This window comes from Gossypium raimondii, chromosome 9, assembly GCF_025698545.1.
Source record: "Gossypium raimondii isolate GPD5lz chromosome 9, ASM2569854v1, whole genome shotgun sequence".
Classification (NCBI taxonomy): domain Eukaryota; kingdom Viridiplantae; phylum Streptophyta; class Magnoliopsida; order Malvales; family Malvaceae; genus Gossypium; species Gossypium raimondii.
Window position 1 is genome coordinate 39,532,566 of NC_068573.1, and position 21,611 is coordinate 39,554,176.

A 21,611-nucleotide genomic window follows, 5' to 3' on the forward strand; every position below is an offset into this window, starting at 1 on the left:
TCACACACTATTTTTTTGGTACAACAATTATTTGAACCTAGGCTATTCTTAACACCCGATCAATAGACCATAACTTAGAGGTCTAATATCACACCCTATATTGACAGTTTTTCCTTGAGTCTCATAGGTTGTATCCTCGTATCACCACAAAGGGAGGCACCTTTTTTCATGAACCGTACACGGCTCTCGGTTGAGGTGGGGGACAAAATCTTGATATAATGATAATACCTTTAGTTGTAGAGGGATGGATCAATTGCCAAATGAACGATTTTTCGAAAAATTTTCTCAAAGGAGTTAGCCCCTCAACATATCTTTTCACATTTTAAACGTGTTTATAGAAAATTTTTCGTTCAATTTTTTGTGAAAAATATTATGAATACATGAAAAACAACAAGTTTTATTTTCTTATAAATGTTCAATATTTTTATATAACAACTTTATATTTATTAGAAATTCTATCACACGCGTATACGTGTGGAAACCACAAATATAAGACATCAAGTGTGTTTAAAATAACATGCAATAAATAATGAAATGTATGTTTTGAAACTATAATAATAACACATGAAACATGTACGATATTTAAATTAAAAAATAGATTAAATTGTTTATCATTGTGTTGTCATTAATCTTGAGTCTGACGTACCAAATTAATTTGTGGCACCAACTCAATAAAATACATTATTAATATATACAATTGATAGAAGTAATAAAGTGTGTATGATGAAATTAAAATGTATAAAAATATTGTAATAGAACTTTAGTTGAATGGTAAATTAAATATTTTACTAACTCAATTGGTTTGGGTTCAAACCCCCATATGCATATTTTTTTAGTTTTCTTAATAAAAGATTAAAATACCCTTGAATAATTAAGTTATTTTAATTATAAAATGACATTTTGTAATTTTGATTAAATTAGTGATTTAATTAAGAGTAGCACCAACTCACTCGAAGCTTAAATAGTAGAATTGATAAATTTCGTGTTAACTTGTAGCAAAAGAAATGATCATACTATATATCTTCAAAAAATTATCATATTTGTGAAAAATATTATAAAGTATATTTTTAATTGTTTTTGTTTAATTATTATATGATTAATTTATTTATTATTTTTAACTGTATTTAAGATTTTTAATGATTTTTATTTAATTATTAAATAAATATAATTTTATTTTTAATATGAGATTAACAACAAATTTTTAATAAAATATTAAAAATAACAAATTAAATATTATTATAATAAATAAACACCCAAGTAACCGAGGGGCCAAAAAGTAAAAACTAGTATTATCTTTGGTTTAAAATTTAGGGTAAACTATATAGATAATCGTCCAACTATAAAATTTTCATTTTAGATATTGAAAATAAAAATTTGCAATTTAAGTATTCATATTATATAGTTCGATCATTTTAGTCACTACCGAAAATCTCAAATGGAAAACTAATATGACATTTTTTTCTTTTAAATTATAACTTTCCACCTAATAAGCAATAAAATTCATGCCAGTGTAATTCATTAAAAAGTTAAAATTTTAATCCCTAAACTTTTAATTTGATTTAAATGAGGTATAGCTCTAAAAGATTTGGGACATTTGCTAGGAGTGGAGTTTTGGGCACCCTTTCTTCTGTTTTTATTTGGTCTACCAAGTGGCCTTCTATGGAGTGGAGGCAAAACTTGGGGCATTGAAGGTACTGGTGTCCAAGCTTCAATTACTCTTTCCCCCTTCACAGGCACAGCCACTCTTTATTGCTTTTGCTTTGTGTTGTTTCGTTGGAAATCAATAGCACTGAATCATATCGGGTTGATATTATTACTCTGGTCAAGCGGATCAATATGAGGTGCACTATCTTGATGCCTGCTCTCTTTGTCGCAAAACGCTTCATAATTCTGATATTTTCATGTACGGGTTAATTGTTTATTATTCGTTTTTTTTAAAAGTTCATTAATTTGTGTTTATCTGTGAAACGTGAATACTAATTAGTTAGTAAAGATGGAAAATATTCATTGATGGATATATTTGTTGGGAAATTTTGCAGGGGGAATACACCGTTTGCAGCAAATAGTGTAGACAAGAACAAATGAAAGAACTGAAAAGCGGGTACATCTTTTAAGAAAACCACTCCACCCCTAACAAATGTCTCAAATTTTTTAGGGTTATACCTTTTTTACATTAAATTAAAAATTTGGGGACAAAAATGATAATTTTTTAAATAAATTATAATGATATGGATTTTATTGTTATTACGTAGAAAATACAATGTTAAAATTTCGTTTAAAATGTTCACGGAAGTAACTAAAATAATTATAACGAAAATATTTAAATGTTTAAAAAATATATATATTTTATAATGGAGTGATTATGTCCTAATATTTATTGCGAAAGGTTGAGAGTTGAGGGCATTCCTTTCTAAAACTCTTTTTGGCATGTTACGTCATCACTGACTTTTGGACAATTCTTCTTTTTCTTATGCATTAAAACTTCCGCTGTTCTAGTAATTTAAAGATGCAATGACAAAAGCCGACGTTGAAGGTCCCAGATGAATGTTAGAATATAATATATTTAATGATGTAGGTCCAACACTAGTTAACGTTCAAAATAGTAAACATGACGAGATTTGTATTAAAATTTTGGATACATGCATATCCAATTTAGTTGAATACTCCCTGTAATGTTAGTGCACATGGGTTTTCTTTTCATTATTTTGGTGTTAATTTGAGAGTTATCTCTTGCGACTTGATTAAATGACTCCTATTTTTAATTTCTTTTTTATATTTCATAAGCATATTACTTTTGTTAAACTCATTCAAAAAGTTAACTACACATTTATCTTATAATATATATTAATACATGTGCACCGAACTTGCAAACAACTACTTATCTGGAAGCCGTATGTTGCCTCAAGCATTAAGTAGAGGAGGGGAAAAAAAATCAGAAATGATCTTCAATTTTTTATATTCTATTTTAACGCTTTCTTTTTTTTCGCTCAATAATATCTTTTGATGGATAAAAAGATATTATGATTAGGGCGACAGTGGACAGGTACGGAGCCAGGAAACACACTCAATTTCAAAGTTTACGGGAAGGCATTTAAAAAAAAATGATTCAAATTGAAAAAAAAAACAGTGTTATTGGAATCTGATCAGTGATTTGAACCAGTTTTTAAGTAAATCACTGATAATTGATAAAAAATTTTAAAAAGGAAGTCGATTCGTTTATATCAATTTATAAATTTTAAATTTTTTATTAATTTAATAAATTTTAATTGTTAAATATTGTTGAGTCGATAATTAAATCAATTCTACCATTAATTTAATTTTTAAAACATCGAAAACAGTAACTAAAAAGCCTTTAATCCAAAAAATGTAGGAGGAATTGGCAAATTTTCTCCAATATTTAAATATAAATAAATAAAATATTTTTAAATATTCGAATTTATTAGATATCTACATTTAAAATTATAAAACAATTTTTAAATAAAATTTAAAAATCAAATATTTAAATTCAAATCCATTATTTTAAAAAATAAATTTAGATATTTATTACTTGAATTGAATCTTTTATGTGTAAAAGTAAAGTGAATTAAAATTATTATACTATTTGATGTACTATAGTATATTATTTTATTTCACAAGTAGCTCTAAAAAATAATTATGTGTCACTTTTAAGTATTTGTCAACCCTTAATTTTCATGTAAAGTACAAAATTTTACTGATAATATAACAAATATTATTCCGTTATTAATATTTAAGAGTTAATATAAATATTTTCTAATAAAATATTTACTAACTCGAATAGCAATTAAAATATTTAAATTGTAAAAGTTAAATGAAATAACCACTCTAAATTTGTACCGACATATTTATTGCAATTAAGTAAAAAAAAAAAAAACAACAAGACTACCAGCCAACTAGATATGGATGTAGGGAAAATGAGTTGCTTTTGTTTTAACTTTTTGTTCACATCAAGTATGTCACAACCCTTTTCCTTATTGAAAAAGAAATTAATAAATAAAAGCAACTAGTCTTTGAAGAACAAAAAAAAAGGAAAAGCAATTTGAAGGCATAAATGCGAGCTGATGAGTATACCTTAATTTCTCAAGACTGAACATGCTTCAACAAAACTAGAAATTGCCGCTCATCACATACAAACCCCAAATTGTTGTTCAATTTAAGTTAGATCCGGTTGATTTAAGGGATCATGATTTTTTTAACATTATAATTTTATAAAAAAATTAATTTAATTTTTATTAATTTTTTATTTTAACAAATCACCTTAAAATAGATGAAAATGTTAACATTTATTAATTTTGTTGATGTGGCATGTATGTAAATTGCCACATGGCATCACATGTCAAGATTAGTTTTGTACTTTTTATAAGTTTACCTTTTAATAATTTTAATGATTTTTAATTTTAATTTTTTATAACTTTTAAATTTTTAAAATTTAAAATATTAATTAAATACTATATGTCAACAATAAAAAAACATGAAGTTATATCTTTTTTTAAGGTGATTTGAGAGGGACAAAAAATTCTTTATGCGTTATGTAATCTAATCAACACAAGCTACCTAATATAAGATGGACAAAGAAAGAATATTTTAACTCGAATTTTTGGGATCTGTAATTTAGCTGTTATAGAATTCCCCAGTTGCAGACAAACCAGTAATCCATTCTCTCCAAACTTCTGCTACTTGGATTGGGAGAATTGAGGTTTTAAAGGACAGTGTTATAGAACTTGGTTTAATTTCTGTTCGTCATCAGATTAAGATCTGAAACAAAATACAGATCTTGTCTTTTTCACATTCTAGAAAGATTCTCCTTGGCACGCAATTTACAAACAAACATCAGCCACTGAGGTTTCGTCCTACACCGATAATTCCTACAACTATCTTGCATTTGTATCAATAACAAAATCATCTGAATTACAATGCCAAATCCACACAGAAAAGAAGCAGAAAAATGAATACCTTTTACTATGGAAAGATCTCGTCTTGTGGATCGAGTAACAATTTTACATTGACTGAATTATAATGACTGAGATGAGAGAAGTGAGCAAATATGTAGAAACAACAGTTTTTCTTGACATCAACCACCTTGTCTGGTTGACAATGGAACCACCTCAGCAAGAGGCGTGGACAAGGGCGTTTGGATGGGAGATGTCCGGCAAACCGGACATGTTGGGTTCAACCGCAACCAAGGGTCTACACACTTGAGATGGAAAAGATGGTTGCAGTCAGGCAGCAGCCTAAGCATGTCACTGCTCTTGTAATCCGCCAAGCATATGGAACAACATGAAGCTGTAGAATCTTTCTTCTGGAGCTTCGCCTCGGAGTAAAGCAGCTTCGGGTAGCTCTTTATGGTTTCCTCATCGAGGCCTACATCGACAACTAAGCTGTCGGGATCAATATTAGGCTCTTGTCTGGTCCTCCTGGCCGGTGCTCCCTGCGGCGGTTGAGTCCGGGTGCAGAAGTAGGAAGCCAAGGTGATGGTGGTGATAAGCAGGAGGATTCCAACAGAAACTCCGATGCCATATCCAAACCCACCAATGTTGTTGGATCCGAGAAGTCCATCATTAGCATCGGACGTGGAGTTCATGATCCAATGGAAGAATGGAAGGAGAAGACAAGCAGAAAAGGGAATGGAGAGATGAAAGGACGGGTTTGGTCAGCCATGGATGTGGCCAAGGAAATGGGTTATTAGAGATAGTTTTTCAAAGTTTTAAAAAGTCAACGGTAGCCATGAGAGAGAGAGAGAGAGAGGGAAAAACTGGTGGAGTTTTAATTAAGGGAAGCTGTACTTATTGTTTAAGTAAAGAAAAGGATATGCATGCATACATACATACATACATGTGAATTCATTAGTCAACGGTTGAGGTTGTAAGGTATATATATAATATCCTTGTGGTTTAGGATCGTTGGATTTGAGTTAACGTCTCCATTTTCTTCCAACGAAACATATCTATAATCTTTTTGCAAAAGAAGTTGCTGATTACTGCTATGTTATTTTAATGCCAAAACAACCCACAGGATGCGACTGAAGGGAGAAGAAAAGAAACAGTGAAGTGGGAATTTTGTGTCATGGGTCCTAACTCCTAAGTAAAATTAAAATTTTTCGCTGTGGTCTACGCCATAAATTTTATATTAAAAAAAATATATTCAACTATAATTTTTTTGAAAAGGACAAAAATTATAGTTTAACTACGGGTATAATGACAATGCACAGATACAAGTTAACTTCAGAGGTAATATTGTTGCGAAAGACAACTACGAATCATGAGATTTTTTAAATCAAAATACTCCATTTTATTTACCCTAATTTAGAGGGAGTTAGGAAAGAAAAATTAAAAAAATAAGTTTAAAATACTTTTTAATCTTTTATATAAAATATTTTATAAAAATATATAATTAAAAAATTATAATAAATTCCTTTTCTTTCCTTATTTAATAGAATAACCGTTGTGAAATTTTTTTCTTATAATGTTTCTTTTTTGTAAGTCACGTTGTACTCTTGTTTTAAATTTTAGAGATGATATTATTAAAAGTACAATTATAAACATCAAACATAAACCATAAATTTATTGTTTTAATTCTATTTATTGTAATTGAAATTGATAATTTGCTGTAGGTTCACCATCATAAATGGTATGCATATAGATTTATTTTCTCGTATAAGTAAAAAAAAAACTCCAATAATCATAATGACCCAAATAAGATGCATCTATAACGAAAACATATATGATTGCAATTAAAAGTATGATTTGTGAATTCCCATTTTCACTCTCACAGTAAGGAAATTGAAATGGATGGTTGTTAGCCCAGTTCTCTCCTACCATAAATTATTAGGCATGGAATCATTGCCTCTGTATTCCACTTGAAATTTGAATGTCAATAAACATAGATAAGACAAGCTGCAAATCCAAGTGGTAGGCTAGGCTGGTTTCAGCTAACTCTCACTGTAATCATATATCAAAGTTGAGTTCATATTCTCTGGAATATGGCTGGCATTTGTATGAATAGGCTAATCTTCAACCTTCACTACATGCATTCTATATCCAGTTTTAGCATATGAATCAGTTCCCAACTTAGAATTGTTTTTTTGATACAATGCAATTTGCAATAACAAAATATCCCAATCTGATAGAATTCTTTAAATAGTGGGATATGTGACCTGACTATATTGATCCAAAAAAGAGGAAAAGAAAATCTGTGGTGCTACAAAAAATTAGTGAAACTTGCCATTGGTCCTATAATTTAATGGGTTTAAAGCTTGGTTGGGTTGGAAGTGTTCTAATTTCATACTAAAATTGTAATTTAGTTTCATGTACTATAGAATTCTAAATTGTAACACTAACCACATAGCTTAACCCATTATGATCACAAGTAAGGCAGGCTTGATCAAGCCATATATGAAATCTTTATTATGTATTCCTCACGAGACAATTTTGTAGCGTTAGATTTCAAATTTCAACTAGCTGCAACCACTTGCATAGCGGTGGTCTAACTTTATTATTTTTATCTAATTACGATTGGTTTGAGTTTAGTCTTATTTAGATTAGAGTTGATATTTAAGTAAAATTCTCGTAACAATGTTGATTTTAAAATTTAAATTTAACTCAAATATCTTGAACAAAATATTCACTTCCACTTCTTCCAATCACTCATACCAAATTTTATCTGCTAGTTATAATTTGAGGAATAGTTGGCAATATGATAAAAAATTGCTTTGTTTGAACCAACACATCTTAGTTATTTGGATGCACCTTTTTATGATCGGAGTAAGGATTAAATCAAGCAAATATACTTTTCAAGGAGAAAGATATGGATTGATTTTACAAAGATTTATCTAAATCTTTTATATTGTTATATTAAAGGTAATTGATTTGATGAGATTTTGATTGATATATATCTAAATTAAACTATTGGTATAATGAGGTTTATGTGTATTGGTAGGACTTACAAATGAGAAAGTTTAAAAGGTCGTAGTCAACAAATCTAACTTAATTTTGTTTAAATTTTAATATTATGAACTAAACGGAGAGGCATGCTATTTAAAAAAACAAACAAAATTTAATTAAAATGTGGCATATGAATAGGAAAACAAACCCTAAAATTTGAAAACCTTTGCGTCGCAAACAATTATTAAGATCTTATTAAAATTACATAATAAAATATGGGATTAATTTAACATTTTTACTTTTAATAATTAAATACTAATCCCATTTTTCCCTGTACCAAGTAATGGGTGAACTTTAAAATTTTATGACATGAATAAATGTTAATTAACATTAGAGTGAAAAATTATTTAACAAAATTAACTGAGATCATGATTTAAATCCTTAACATAACATTTCTATTTGATGCAATTTATAGATGATCAGGAATTAGTATAATTGGAAGGTTTAACCCTAACCTTTTATTAATTTCACTCCCACTTTATTTTCGTATAAATAACATTACAATTTTCTGTTTATTATTTCATTTCTCATATAAGACATATATTCAGTTAACATTCTGCTCTATTTTCATATAACCAGCATTCTCATAAATTTACAACTAAGTCCTTTTTGAGTTATAAATGTCAAATTCCTATGTGTTTAAATTTTGTCCGTTTTGGTTTAAAAACAAAAGCAGGGAAATTTTATGTCAGAATTCCGTTTGGCATGCTAGATTTTCGTTCCACAATTAATCGGAGTGATGAAAATGATCGAATATAATATGAATACTTAAATTGTAAATTATTTTAGTGTCTAAATTTATCCATAATTTTATTATATATATATATATATTATTTTTAAAATTTGTATTTTCTATTATTTTTAGTGGTGTTTAGTTAATTTCTAACACCGACTTCTTAAAAATATAAATAAAAGGGTTATGTACCAAATTGGATAAATTTTACCATAAATAAAACAATTAATAGATATGAAATACCTCTGTTTGAAAAGTTGAAAACTTTGATTAGGATATTTAAGGACCAAATTGATAAAATATATAAATATTAAAGACTAAATGTGTTATTATACCAATTAGGAAAAAAACTTTCTGTACAGTAACTAAAACAAGAACAAATTCAATGCCTAAATTGAAAATTATTAAAGTGTGTTTACCCAATATTTAATATATGAAATTGTATAAATCAAAATTCATATATTATTACATATTAAATAAAAATTCTTATAACTTATCATAAAGGAATCTGAATTTTAAGAAAAGAATAATCAGTAATAGTTTTTGCTATAAAAGGGGGGTAGCAGTAAAAAAAAAAAACAGTACAAAAAATGGTCATTTTCTTATCACGAAGGAATCCAAGGCTCCTTATTTTGGACTATAGAATGAGTGGAACAGGAAAATGAGGTCGTCTCCCAAGCTTGGAATCGGAAAGTGAGGGAGGGAGAAATATGGTTTGGTTGGATTGTGCAAGCTTCTTTTAAACATTAATTCCACCCACATCCACTAAACAACCACTTCTCTCTGCCTCTGTCTTCATTAATTTTTTCATTATCATAATCTTCTATCCGATCATCCCTCGTTAGCTTTGCTCCAACCCAGCTTCTGCTTTCTTTCCTATTATCCCATTTCATCTTTGTTTTTGGCGTTCATTTTGTTTGAGATTTTTCGCCGTCACTGTTGATGAATAGGCCGTGGTGGAGCCTGTTGTTTTATTTTTAGAAATTTTTTAATAGGATTTTTCCTTGCATATTTTCCATATCAAAATTTATTCATCCTTAGCATTTTTGTGCTTTTCTAGTGATGATTGTTCTTAATTCCATTTTTATATATTTTAGTTACATGTCTTATATTGCAGGAAGCAGTTGAAATTTTGAGATGTTTAAATAAGAATCATTAAAAGTATATGATTGTGGGGACATCAGTGACCAAAGCGGCTATATCTCTTCACTACGTTCGAAATATATGTATGTGACTCTTCAAATGGAATCTATTTTCTTGGATTTCTTTCCACATTGGGTCACATGGAATCTATTTTTTTATTACTTTACCTTTATTTTTTAATTATTCTAAGTAATTTTTTCTTAGTCTTTTTTTTTCTCTATTTTCAAGCATTGTTTTTTTTTCTTTTAGAAAAAAAAAATCAATTTTATTACTGTCAAGCCAAAATACAATCCAACAAAGAGTTCCAAATTACAAATTGGGCATAAAACTTTGAATATTTGGCAAGCTTGTGAGCTTCCATGTTATAACATCTACTAATCCAACGAATTCAAACAACTGCTTACATTGCCAAACTTAGTCCAATCATCCTCCAAAGATCTGACACCAAAACATTTTAATAAAAATTTTTATATTTATTTATTTATAATTATGAATAATTTAGTAAAATTGTTTTTAAGTAATTTTAAATTTTATTAACCAAATAGTAAAATTTTATATTCCAGTAAAGTGAATCAGTGATATGTTAAGTAATACTACATCTCCATAATCATATTATTACAAGTATTTTGTAGCCAAATGCACCCTAAATTATAAATAAATAACTGTTGATACGATTTCAAAAGTCAAATATCTTATTAAACATCCTAAATTCATCTAATATGCAAAAGTATTACTCAAAGAATTAATATGGTTTATGTTTTTGTATACTCATTTTGACAATCTTTGGCATACATATAATGCGGATGATAACATTTATGTAATAAATTTATAAATTTTTAAGTAAAATGATTAAGTTAATAGTTAATACCGTGTAACTATAAAGTCTTAAAGGCTCAATTTTCTTTTTTATTTTCTTGAATGATGTTATTTCAGTTTGATCTTCCTAACTTGAAATTCCATAGTCGGCCACTACTTGGTGGAGTATCGGAGGAGTGAATTGGTAGATACTGGAGACACAGGTACTCAGCTAGGACATCCTGCTTACTTCACTTTATTCTATGTTATTCTCATCTCTTATGTTTATCACTTTCTTTTCTATTATATTAGTGATTTTCTCCTTCATTATTTTCTATTATTTACAATCTCATACAACTTGAATCATTGTTTATATAAGTACCATTGGATTGCACCTATGCCTTAGATATTGGAAACTCAATGGAAAAACCCAACTTAAAGCATCATGAAATGAGTTTATAAATTTCACTTTTCACTTTGAAAAACTTTTGTTCGAATCAGGTAATGCAGAATTGGAATTAAAATCGAAGGTACTACCAGGATTGACAAATTTTAGTTTATACAAAAATGCTATCTATCTATGAGGAATTTCTACAAATTTTCTTTAAATTCCAGTTATTGATGAAATGCCAGGATTATTATTAAAATAGTAAATACCAAGGTTGAAACTTTAAATTGTTAGGTTGATTAGCTTCGAAGTCGAAAGTTTATGCATGGATTGTTATCAAACTGCAGGTTGAAATGTTTAGCTGTACCAGGAACTAACCTGTAGGATTGAAACTGCAGTTTGCTGCATCGTTTGTTATTATACTTGAATGTTTGATACATTTATCTTCCATAACAACGAATGCCCAAGTGATTATATAGTAATAGAGTTCCTTCTTTATGCAACCTGCTGCAGGATTTTTTATTCTTCATTCAATGCACCCTGTATATAGTATCTACAAATTTTATGATTTGCTTGACAGTGTAACTTAGGTGGTTGGTTTGTGTGGTAGAGAAGAGCAAAACAATTATTATACCTAGCCATGAGATGTGGACATTTTGGTATAATGCAATTTATTAATGCATTCACTATTGCTAACCTCCCAACTGGTTTCCCATTTCAGGGGATGGACAAAAACCTCAGGCAGCCATTTCTGTGCAATCAGCTCCTTCAGAGCACTGTGCTCGCTTTCAACTAGGATTTGGCCAGCCTTTGGTAATATTCCTCTCAAACTTCCTTCTTTATGCCGATTCATTTCTATTTGCTACCATAGTTAATAACCTGAAGCTCATTGTGAACTCCAATTGCAGGCTTGTGCAAAATATCCTTACATGGATCAATGCTATGGAGTTTTCTCAACTTATGGACCTCAAGTTTCGGTTAGTCTTCTATTATCTCTACCTTTCAAGCTCTCTGTATTCATACCGACATAAGCATATCATCATGAATATGAAGCAAATGTTGTCCTTCTTACTTTATGGTACCGAATCTATTATATTCTTGTTGACCTGTGTAAATTGGTATATGACAAGCAACCGTTTTACACTATACAAACTTATCTTTTTCCATATTCGTAGTTTAATTATGAGCACCAAAATTTTCTAATTTGCGACAAGTTCAAGGTTAAATATTTATTATATCTAAATCTCATTGTACTTCTTCCATTCAGTAGCAGTTTGTTGTATCTAGAAATCTCCGATCTTACCTGTCAAGCATATGAAAACTTTACCTTCATTCATTTTTGTTTCCAGTCAATCTGTTATCACACTCCAGTAAGTATCAATCAGAAACTTAAGGTTGGATGCTGTATGGTTGAGAGCACCAAATCACCTATTATGTTTGTTTGGTGCACCTAAGTAGAATATATATGTCAGGACTGTTGGAATATGAATTCCTAAAGAAGTACCGAGGTGACAATAACAAGTTTTAGCCTGTGCCAAACATGTAAATGCATATATATTGAAACAGAATTAGCTGACTTGCTCTTATTGCAAAAGGGAGAAGCATAATAAACTCCAGAATTACGTAATTGCCTAAGTGAAAACTGGGAAGCAACATTATGAGAATTCCTGGCTTTCTTGTTGACTGTATTTCATGATCAAAATAGCACTCGAAAATGATTTATTGTCCCATGCTTGGCTTGCATAGTTCATCCACTCCTCCTACTGATTCATGTAATTCATAATGATATAGGGTCGTGTTATGCTGCCATTGAACTTGGCAACAGAGGATGGACCTATATATGTAAATGCCAAGCAGTACAATGGAATCATTAGGCGTCGGCAATCTCGTGCAAAGGCTGTGCTTTATCATCCCTTCCTTTGGTTTCTGAATTTACCGTATCTTTTATTTGGGAAAACTTTTCTAAAGCTTTATGCAGACAGGTTAGAAGCAAGGTCTTGCTTCCTGCCTCGATTAGATGCCTGTGATTTTGAAGTTTGTCATTTACATTGAAATGTTTACCTTATGGATATAACCATGAATTGATCACCTCAATCAAATGCATTTCTGGAAATCTCTAAGTTGGCTAAAGATTGACCGAAATGGACCGGACTAGAGATCTTTAAGTTTGACCAATTTTATACGTCAAATGCTTTTTGGTCTGAGAGATATTGATGGTTTCCAGTAATCTTGGAGAGGTTATCTTTCTGTCGTGGTAACATGCATGGTATGATTTGAGCTTGAGAAGGTGAAATGAGGAGCCTTTTTATGCATGCCAGTACCTTAGCTAATATTCTGATAATTGAATTTGACATCTTATCTACAATGTCTAATGGTAAACATATCCATGATGTTTATAGGTTTTTTATTTCTTTTTTATTTCTATTCTTTTAAATTTAACCTAGCTCGATGTTTTGAATGAGATTCTCGCATTGCCAGTCTCTTACTAACTATCCCAGAAATATCTCTAAGCTCTGCTTTTGTTCCACAGCCATATGTGCACTACTCTCGCCATCTGCATGCAATGCGCCGCCGTTTCTTGAATAAAAAAAGTTTAAACAGTGATAAAGAGGTGATGGAGATGAAGAAAGCTGCTGGAGGGCAAGTTTGTCATCCTACAGGTTCACAAAGTTTTGAGGAATCAAATGGAGGAGGCTCAATTCTTTCAAGGTCAGAGGTGATAAGCATGAACTCCAGGGGAGATCTTGAGCACTTATCAATCAATCATCTTGGGCTGTCTGTCCACTCATTCCCATTGATGATGGACGATAGGCGTGGCACTGTTATGCCCAGCAAGTGGGTTGCAACAATAGATAACTGTTGCAACCTCAAAGTTTGATGCCAACGGGACTAGTGGGTTGGTTATCAGTTGAAACACCAACCAACCCACTTCCCCCTGCAGGCAACCAATCTCAATAGGTTTCGGTTGCTAGGCAAATCATTCTTGGCTCATCTCAACTAAGCTCTTCTTCAACATTTCCCTGTAACTCTGCTGTATGGGGTTTGATGGAAGTCAAAAGATGCTTGAACCATAATATGTACGAAATGGGGTTGATGGATCAGACCGACCATAAACTGGGGTGTTTCCATTGATCCACTATAAATTTGAAAGTAGCTAAAGGTCATGTGCTTGCAATCCTAAAATATGTAGAATTCTGGTTGTTTCTAAATCGTGTTATCTACTTCTTTGTGCTGAAATAATAATGTATTTTAGTATGTTTTTACCTGCCTTTTCCCATTGGTTCTTCTCAAGTAGTTTATAGGATAGTTTTCATATCGGTTTCTTATGCTCAAACCACAAGACACACATCTAAGCCTAACACAAAGCATTGCGTCATAGATTTAATTGTCGACTCATTGACCTCCATCCTTTTGATCTTTCTTCGATTGGGACGTGAGACGTGCTTGACAAGGTAAGATTAATGTCAATGACTCGGGAGACATTAACAGAGCCTCTTTGCAATGGTTAAACACATCTATATATAAGTGGGGTTTGAAATCAGTCTTACTTCTTCATTCACTAATTTTCAATGCACGTATCATAACCATTCAAATGTGTAGGTCTTACTTGTAAAAAGTGATTAAACTTGTACCGGATGGTAATGGATAACAACGAAGAGGAGCTAAACCTGTATGAGGGTTGCAAGAAACAGAGCACCATTTAGATCTATCTCTATAGATCTTTATTTCCAAAACAAAAGTCTTGGTAGATTAAAAGCATTGGTATATCGATTTAATTTTTTTTTTCTATAAAGCTTTGTCATTGACTTTCATTCCGACCAGCAAGAAGAGCATCAGCTGCAGCATCCAAGTCCTGAGGGAAAAAAACCCTGCATAACCCAGAAAGCCTATTTAGCAGAGCAAATAAATCTCTAACGGTAAGGATGATGATGAAAAAGGAAAAAAAGCTTATTATCAACTCAGATGCGCTAACATGCCAAAGACCAAATAATTACCCACTTTGGTCAAATGTTCAATCAGTCCAACTTCTAAGCTGTTTGCTCACTATGTAAGCACTTTATCTAGTGCCTAATTGCCATTAAACTTTAAAAATTCCTACAATAGCAGAACAGAGTTACCTGCAGGTGTTCTGGTACAATGTTGCACTAAACAGATCAATGTCAGTGATTCCTTTACAGCCAGCTACCACCTCAAGAACTTGCCTGGAACACAACCACCAGAAAAAACCAAGACAAAGTGTGTTGAACATTAATGAACCAGTTAATATGGAGGAACATTTGCTATGTAGAATAAACTGAAAGAGCACATTATGTTCTTTGATGTTATTAGCTATATTGCAGTCAGTTCCTGGCTCCTTCCAATATACTATGGATGAAATTTTCTATTTTCAAAACACAGTCTCCTGAATAATATCTTTTCAGTTAAAATTTGAAGTTTAGAAAAAATTTATTAGTTATTCAGCTACACTGGAAAAAGCAGTTTCACTCACCGCACTAAACAAGGTTCATTACGTCCTTTAACAAGACACTCTTTGTCATACTTCTCTTTCTTCTTAGAAGGCCATAAGGATTTCACAAAATTAATCCCAGCATGAGTACTCTTGATTTCGCAATATGGAGAATCAGTCTCAATCATCATTCTTTCAACAGGTATGCCCCTCACAACATCAAGATTTTCGGCCATCTTCAGAGAGCATCCATTTACACCTGTAAAATAACCAAAGCTAAAAGACTCGCTAGGTTTACAGGAGCCCAATATATCTATAGCAATGAATGACTTCAAACAAGAAGGAAATATCATTTCAATCAACTTGTTTGACTGAGTGAAGAAATGTAAGTGTGCTCAAAGCTATCGCCTGAATAAAAAGACAATAGTTGGAAGATACAAGGTAGCCAGCAGATGCCATATCACTGCATGCATAGCAACAAGACATGTTAGGTGAAGATGGCATGTATAAGTTGCATTCTCACCTATATACATGTTATGAAATGAGAGAAGCTTATCACGGTCTTCAGCACTACCAGTAAATGAATGAGTAACCCCACCAGTGAACCTTTCAAAGTGAAAAAAAAAAAAAACCAGCAGACATCAGCATTTACACGTTAACTATGAACCAATTAACTAATATTCTTTTCATATACAAGAACAAAGATGGTTTACAGTGCTAGCAGGCACAAAAATGAAGAGATTTTCACTAATGTAGGAAAGATTCAAAGATCTAACTTGTTAATATTTCGTTCCATAATTTCACAGAAATCTTCTGCAGCTGCACGCATATGCAGAAACATAGGCAGCTTTGTGGCATATGCTAATTCAAACTGCTTCTCAAAATACCTAGTTTTGGCAAGGAAAAGTAAGAAATGTTAAATTATACAGAAGAAAACAAGCAAATATAAAATAAGAAAAAGAGCATAATCCTAACAAATATTTCTCCTGGCAGCCACTTACTTCTTTTGAACTTCTGGTGGGCAAAAGTGAAGCCTGTCATAATCCAATCCACATTCACCAATTGCAACCACCTAGGTTAAGGCAAAATTCATAGTATCTAACAATAGTAAGACTAAGATTACAATCCTGATAAAATGTAAATATGCAATAGGTTACTAGATCTTTTTGGACCCATATAAACTGATTAAAAGAAAACTACTTTATCCTAGCAATTAATAACATAAATTACGTTATTATTTTTCCTCCAACAGAAATCCCACATACATGCTAGGGAAACAATTAAATGAACGAGAAGGTATGTAGAAAGTACATTTGAAAAGAAAGAAGGGGAAACAGAGCACTAATATGTTCTAAGATCTTTCACTTGTCTAAACAACAATCCTGCACAGAAAGCAGCTAACAGCTGAAATTCAAACATCTGAATGTATAAATTTCGACAAGTGTTCACATCTCACATCAACAGGCCAGAACGAGAATGCACAATCTAAAATGTCGCTAAATTTAAAGTTCAATGACCAATAAGGAAAACACACCTTCCCTTTTTGAATTCCCTCCTTAGCCAATGCCAAAAGTCCTTGAAAATGTTTTTCAGGATCCCCACTCTCTTCAAACTCCTAAATAAAATATAAGAAGCCATGTTGACAAATTTTGCTGACAAACCACACAGTTAAACATGTACTCCAAAAACAAAAGGACCAAAGACAACGTTTCTAGAAATAAGACTAACCTTGCATCTAGTTGGGTGCACTCCAACTGTGCAGAAAAGCCTCCCTGTAATGAATATCAAACCTTTGAGAATGAGCAAAACACATTCTAAAGCAAAATAAAAGGCAGACGTGGCATCAAATAAAGCACTATGAATAGACCATCAGTTTCTGCAATAGCAAGAGCTTCCTTTGACTCCTCAAGGGAACCACCCGTAACCTGTACAACAAATCTATTACCATGAATTATGCATTTCCAACAACATAAAAAATTTAAACTCATTATTCTTTTGTACAAGTCGAAATTATTTCCAGCCGCTTCAGAGCAAATACTTTTATTCAGGGTTCAGAAAATTAAAATACCATCTCAGTAATTTCATAAAGAAATGGACTCAAATTTATTAAGAGTTCACGAGCTCACTAAAACTCTAACGCTTCCAATGGAACTGAACTATTATAGCTTCCAGTGGAACTGAACTATTACGATAAGTCAATAACCAAACATAGTAAAATGCAAAGAGAATATGAAAGATGGGGTAACTGACGATAATTCGATCGACGCCAGCGTTCCAAGCTCGACTCAGAACAGTAGCAATATCAGAAACGTGATGTTGCTTGCCGTTATAAATGCCTTTAAACATGCCATCTGTGTGCGAAAAAAGGATAATCCAAGTGGAGAATAAGAAGCACAGATTGAGAAAGAAAGATGAATTGAAGACAAAGATTGGAATAGAGCATGACCTATTCGATGAAATGTCTGAAAGAGTTACCTGTGAAGTTGACGGCGATATCTGTGTATTTTGGGACAGAAAAGTTGAAACGGAGAGAGTGTTAAGGGAATAAGAGAAGAAAGAAAGGAATTGAACAAGGGGAAATGAGATAGATTTACTTGCCTATCATCCGAATTGGCGCCATACTAGAGATAGAATGTGTATAGGAGAGAGATGGCTTTTCAAACTACTTGCTTTCCTTCTCCGCTCCAAGTTTTTGCTTCGCCTTCTGCATTTTTTGTTTAGAGGCTCACTAGGCCCAAACAATAAAAGCATTTCCAGGTTTAATGGCCCACCATCAACAGACAAGACCATTGCTTTGGTATTTGTTTAATGGCCCACCAGACCCAAAATAAATGTTGAGAGTGGGATTTGAACCCACGCCCTTTCGGACCAGAACCTTAATCTGGCGCCTTAGACCAACTCGGCCATCTCAACGTTTGTTTATTTGATCAAAATTTTATTTAAAAAATTGCATAAATTTAGTTTTAGGAATGAGACTAGAAAATTATCACATATTACTTTGTTTTCAAGATATATTGATATTGGTAACCAAAAAACCAAATTGATATTATCACTATAACCGTAAATGGACGAAGATAATTCATTGAAGGAACTTTTGTTATGAAAATAAACATATATGCTCAAAGGCTTGTCTAAATACTAAATCTGAGGTAAGAAATGTTTCCTGTGTTCCTCCCATTAGCTAATCCTTTGTGGTTAGTGGAGGGTCACCATTGCTGACTTATGATTCAAAATCCAAAGTAGTCCAGCCAAAAGGTTCTATTCAGGAGATAGGTGATTGGATATTTAAATTTTCCCAAAAACTAAAATTTATTTATAAACTAGTACAGAATAATAACATGTGTATCTAAATATATGGATAGATATGTCTATATCAACATCTGTACCTGTTGGAACATGTTAACAACATCTGTAGCAACCAAGCAAGCAGGCACAATCTAGACAAAAAAATATCTACTAGTTACAGGAAAGAATTAATAATCAAAACGGTGTCTCCCCAAGAAATTGTATGAGAATTGTGGAAAGAAATTGATGCCATTTCTTTCCCAACTCCAATCTCCAACCCTGTTTGCTTTCCTAGTAAACAACAAATAATATGTAGTTGAGAGCTTCAAAGCAATTCAATCAAATGTCTCAGCCCATCAAGTTTTCATTAAACTAACCCTAAAACAAGAGAGGCAAATGCAAAAACTCAGATCTCAAACAAGAATACTGCATAGCTAATATTCTGATTGATGCCTAACCAATGCAGCTTATTGTTGAGGCGGAGGTGGAGGTGGAGGTGAAGTTGTTGCTGGTGCCGGTGGGGTTGGGCTGTTGTGGCCACCGCCGCTGCCGCCATTGTTTTCCCATGGTCTCACGGTGAATATCACCACAAAGAAGATGATGGAGAGCAAAAGTATGATAGCATAACAAATCCATTTCCGGGTATTTTTCTGGTAGGTCCTAGCCCTTTGCAACCTCTCAGTGCCACCCATCACAAATGAATTAGCTCGGTTCACTTGGCTCTCAATGTCATCCAGTTGCTCACCTTGAGCCTCAACCAGCACTGCCATGTCCAAGAAAACTTGGTGCAACTCCTTGAGATGCCTCTCCAAATCCTTCACAGCATCATGCCTTTCTTGAATCTCATTGATTGTGTCCAAAATTCTTCCCCTCCCTTGTTCTTGAATGGCTTTTTGCAAGAAAGTCTCACTCTCTCCTGCAAAATTTTAACACAAGTTCCCCATCTTAGTCCCAAATGTTTTTTCATATTTCCTTGCACAAGAAATGCAATGCAGCTTCCTCAAACACCTTATGCTTTGATATTAATAATTCTAGAACAAGAATTTAGCAGAGCTTCAGTTTTATGAAATGTTTCATACCTGTCTCGGTTTTAACTGTGTTAAAAATTTCTAGATTATACCCAAAATTTCAGTATAACTATTTTACTTATAACCATCACCACTAAAAACGTCTCGATTAACCAGATTGAATAACAACGTGCTTTGGAAAAGAAAGCAAGTGGGAGAACTGACCAGTTGAAATCAAAAGATCAAGAGTCTTGTCATCAGGGTTTTCCCCCGTAACCGTAAAATATCTTCTCTGAACAGTTCCTCTATACTCGGACGAGATCCTCTCTCTCAACTCGTTAAAGCTTTCCATAGAATCCTTCAACTTCTTTCTCAACCCGTTCACGACCGACGTCCTCGTCCGGTCCGATGAAGTGCCCGGTCCACACCCAGGCAAGCTCCTGTTAGCGGCGTTGGACCGATCAAGCGCTTCCAGCCTAACTTTGATAAGCTTGGCCTTTTTCAACGCCATGGCCACGTCCCCATCCATTTTGGCTCTTAAATCTCTCACGGCTTTCGCGTTGTGCAATGTCTTGCTCTGCTCATGAGACGAGGAAAGGTCGTCGTTCAGCCTCTCCAGCTCTTTCAGCTCGTCTTTGATGGACTCCACATCGTCGAAGAACTTGTCAAGGTTGACACCGCGGGAGGATGGAGACGATTCTGTCATCTGGACTGCGTGGTGGTCGGGGGAACCTTCTTCGCTTCGGAAGCGAGTGAAAGAGCCTGAAAACAGATTGTTCATCTTGGGGTCTTCTAATTAAAATCTCTTCAAGGCTTTAAAAACGTTGGTTGGATCAGAAGGAAATGGTATTAATATGGGGGGGCGATGTTTGGTGTATATCAAGTCATAAAACCCAATTTCAATCAGATTAAAAAAAAATAGAGACTTTTGAAAGGGATATAGAGAAGTGGGTATTGGAGGTATAAAGATTTGGGGAGTGGGTGAAGGAGGAAGGTGGGAATTTGGTCAAGAAGATCTCAAGTTTCAACTAATGGGGATTGGACAAGTCATCTGGTGAAGGAGAACACGAACTCGAAATGTAATGCCATTCTGGCTACGTAATTTGTCCATTGTTCTGATAGCGAAAGAAATGAAAATAGAAAGAGGAAGCATCTTAGAAAGTGGAAGCAAAGACGCAGCCAAACATAGGGAAAACGCGTGGGGATGTCTTAATAGTCGAAGGTCGAAAATTGGTATCGAATTAATTATTTAATATCGAAAATTTGAAGAGATTAAAAAAATGATTTCCCCTTTTTATTAATGCCATATTTTAAACAATGCTTGGATAAATTTGAACGGGAGTAAAAAGGTTTTTTCACCTCGAGGCAACAAAATGTCGAATCCTGTAAATTAGAATGCGACATTTGAATTCTCAAGAATAAACTAACCTCCAAAAATTTTATTTAAGTTCGGCGATTTTGCAAAATAAGAAGGGTTTAGTCGTTTTAGTTCGACGAGAAAATCAAAACCCCGTAAGTTAGAGTACGATCCCTCGAAGTTCCAAAGACGACATGTTGCTTGCTTTTTAATAAATACATGTTTTTGAAAATAAAAGGTCATTTCAAATTAACAAGAAAATCGAGACCCTGTAAGTTAGGGTACAATTTCTCGAAACTTCGAAACGTATTATAAAACCGACTCGAAACGTACTTAGTTGATTGGTTTGACATAAAGTAAAACAATTAATAATGATCGTATATATTGGAATTTTGACTCATGACACGATGACGAGAAATAATAGCGTAATTGTATGCACGACATGATAGTACATAGCAAAAATATAAATAACAATGTAAATACAAAAGAGCAAATTAA

General features: G+C 32.6%; 4 protein-coding genes and 1 non-coding gene across 6 annotated transcripts; 1 reads left to right on the top strand and 4 right to left on the bottom strand.

Moving 5' to 3' along the window:
• Positions 1 to 4,954: 4,954 nt before the first annotated feature.
• On the bottom strand, positions 4,955 to 5,804 carry LOC105797940 (RING-H2 finger protein ATL70). Its single transcript, XM_012627807.2, has one exon. It carries the CDS (start codon positions 5,597 to 5,599, stop codon positions 5,090 to 5,092), a length of 510 nt encoding a protein of 169 aa, XP_012483261.1. The 5' UTR covers positions 5,600 to 5,804; the 3' UTR covers positions 4,955 to 5,089.
• On the top strand, positions 5,606 to 14,280 carry LOC105799611 (nuclear transcription factor Y subunit A-2). The gene is made up of 6 exons (XM_052621256.1): positions 5,606 to 5,696; positions 10,797 to 10,853; positions 11,739 to 11,830; positions 11,926 to 11,994; positions 12,809 to 13,067; positions 13,480 to 14,280. The coding sequence occupies exons 1-6, from the start codon at positions 5,606 to 5,608 to the stop codon at positions 13,893 to 13,895; spliced, it is 984 nt and encodes a 327-aa protein (XP_052477216.1). The 3' UTR covers positions 13,896 to 14,280.
• A 259-nt stretch (positions 14,281 to 14,539) lies between these two features.
• LOC105799610 (uncharacterized) lies at positions 14,540 to 18,612 on the bottom strand. Of its 2 annotated transcripts, none has more exons than XM_012630263.2 (12): positions 18,063 to 18,612; positions 17,940 to 17,960; positions 17,715 to 17,815; positions 17,332 to 17,389; positions 17,193 to 17,236; positions 16,999 to 17,079; positions 16,466 to 16,536; positions 16,241 to 16,351; positions 15,988 to 16,070; positions 15,507 to 15,723; positions 15,136 to 15,219; positions 14,540 to 14,886 (listed from the first exon to the last, which is right to left on the bottom strand). In XM_012630263.2, exons 1-12 carry the CDS (start codon positions 18,082 to 18,084, stop codon positions 14,817 to 14,819), a joined length of 963 nt encoding a protein of 320 aa, XP_012485717.1. In that variant the 5' UTR covers positions 18,085 to 18,612; the 3' UTR covers positions 14,540 to 14,816. The 2 variants fall into 2 exon arrangements, with proteins under 2 accessions (XP_012485717.1, XP_012485718.1); XM_012630264.2 differs by having other exon boundaries at positions 17,911 to 17,960.
• On the bottom strand, positions 18,297 to 18,377 carry TRNAL-AAG (transfer RNA leucine (anticodon AAG)). Its single transcript has one exon. It is a non-coding gene; the product is annotated as a tRNA-Leu (tRNA).
• A 142-nt stretch (positions 18,613 to 18,754) lies between the features above and the next one.
• Positions 18,755 to 20,860, bottom strand: LOC105799609 (syntaxin-121). Its single transcript, XM_012630262.2, has 2 exons — positions 19,982 to 20,860; positions 18,755 to 19,665 (listed from the first exon to the last, which is right to left on the bottom strand). Exons 1-2 carry the CDS (start codon positions 20,535 to 20,537, stop codon positions 19,217 to 19,219), a joined length of 1,005 nt encoding a protein of 334 aa, XP_012485716.2. The 5' UTR covers positions 20,538 to 20,860; the 3' UTR covers positions 18,755 to 19,216.
• Between the last annotated feature and the right edge of the window lie 751 nt (positions 20,861 to 21,611).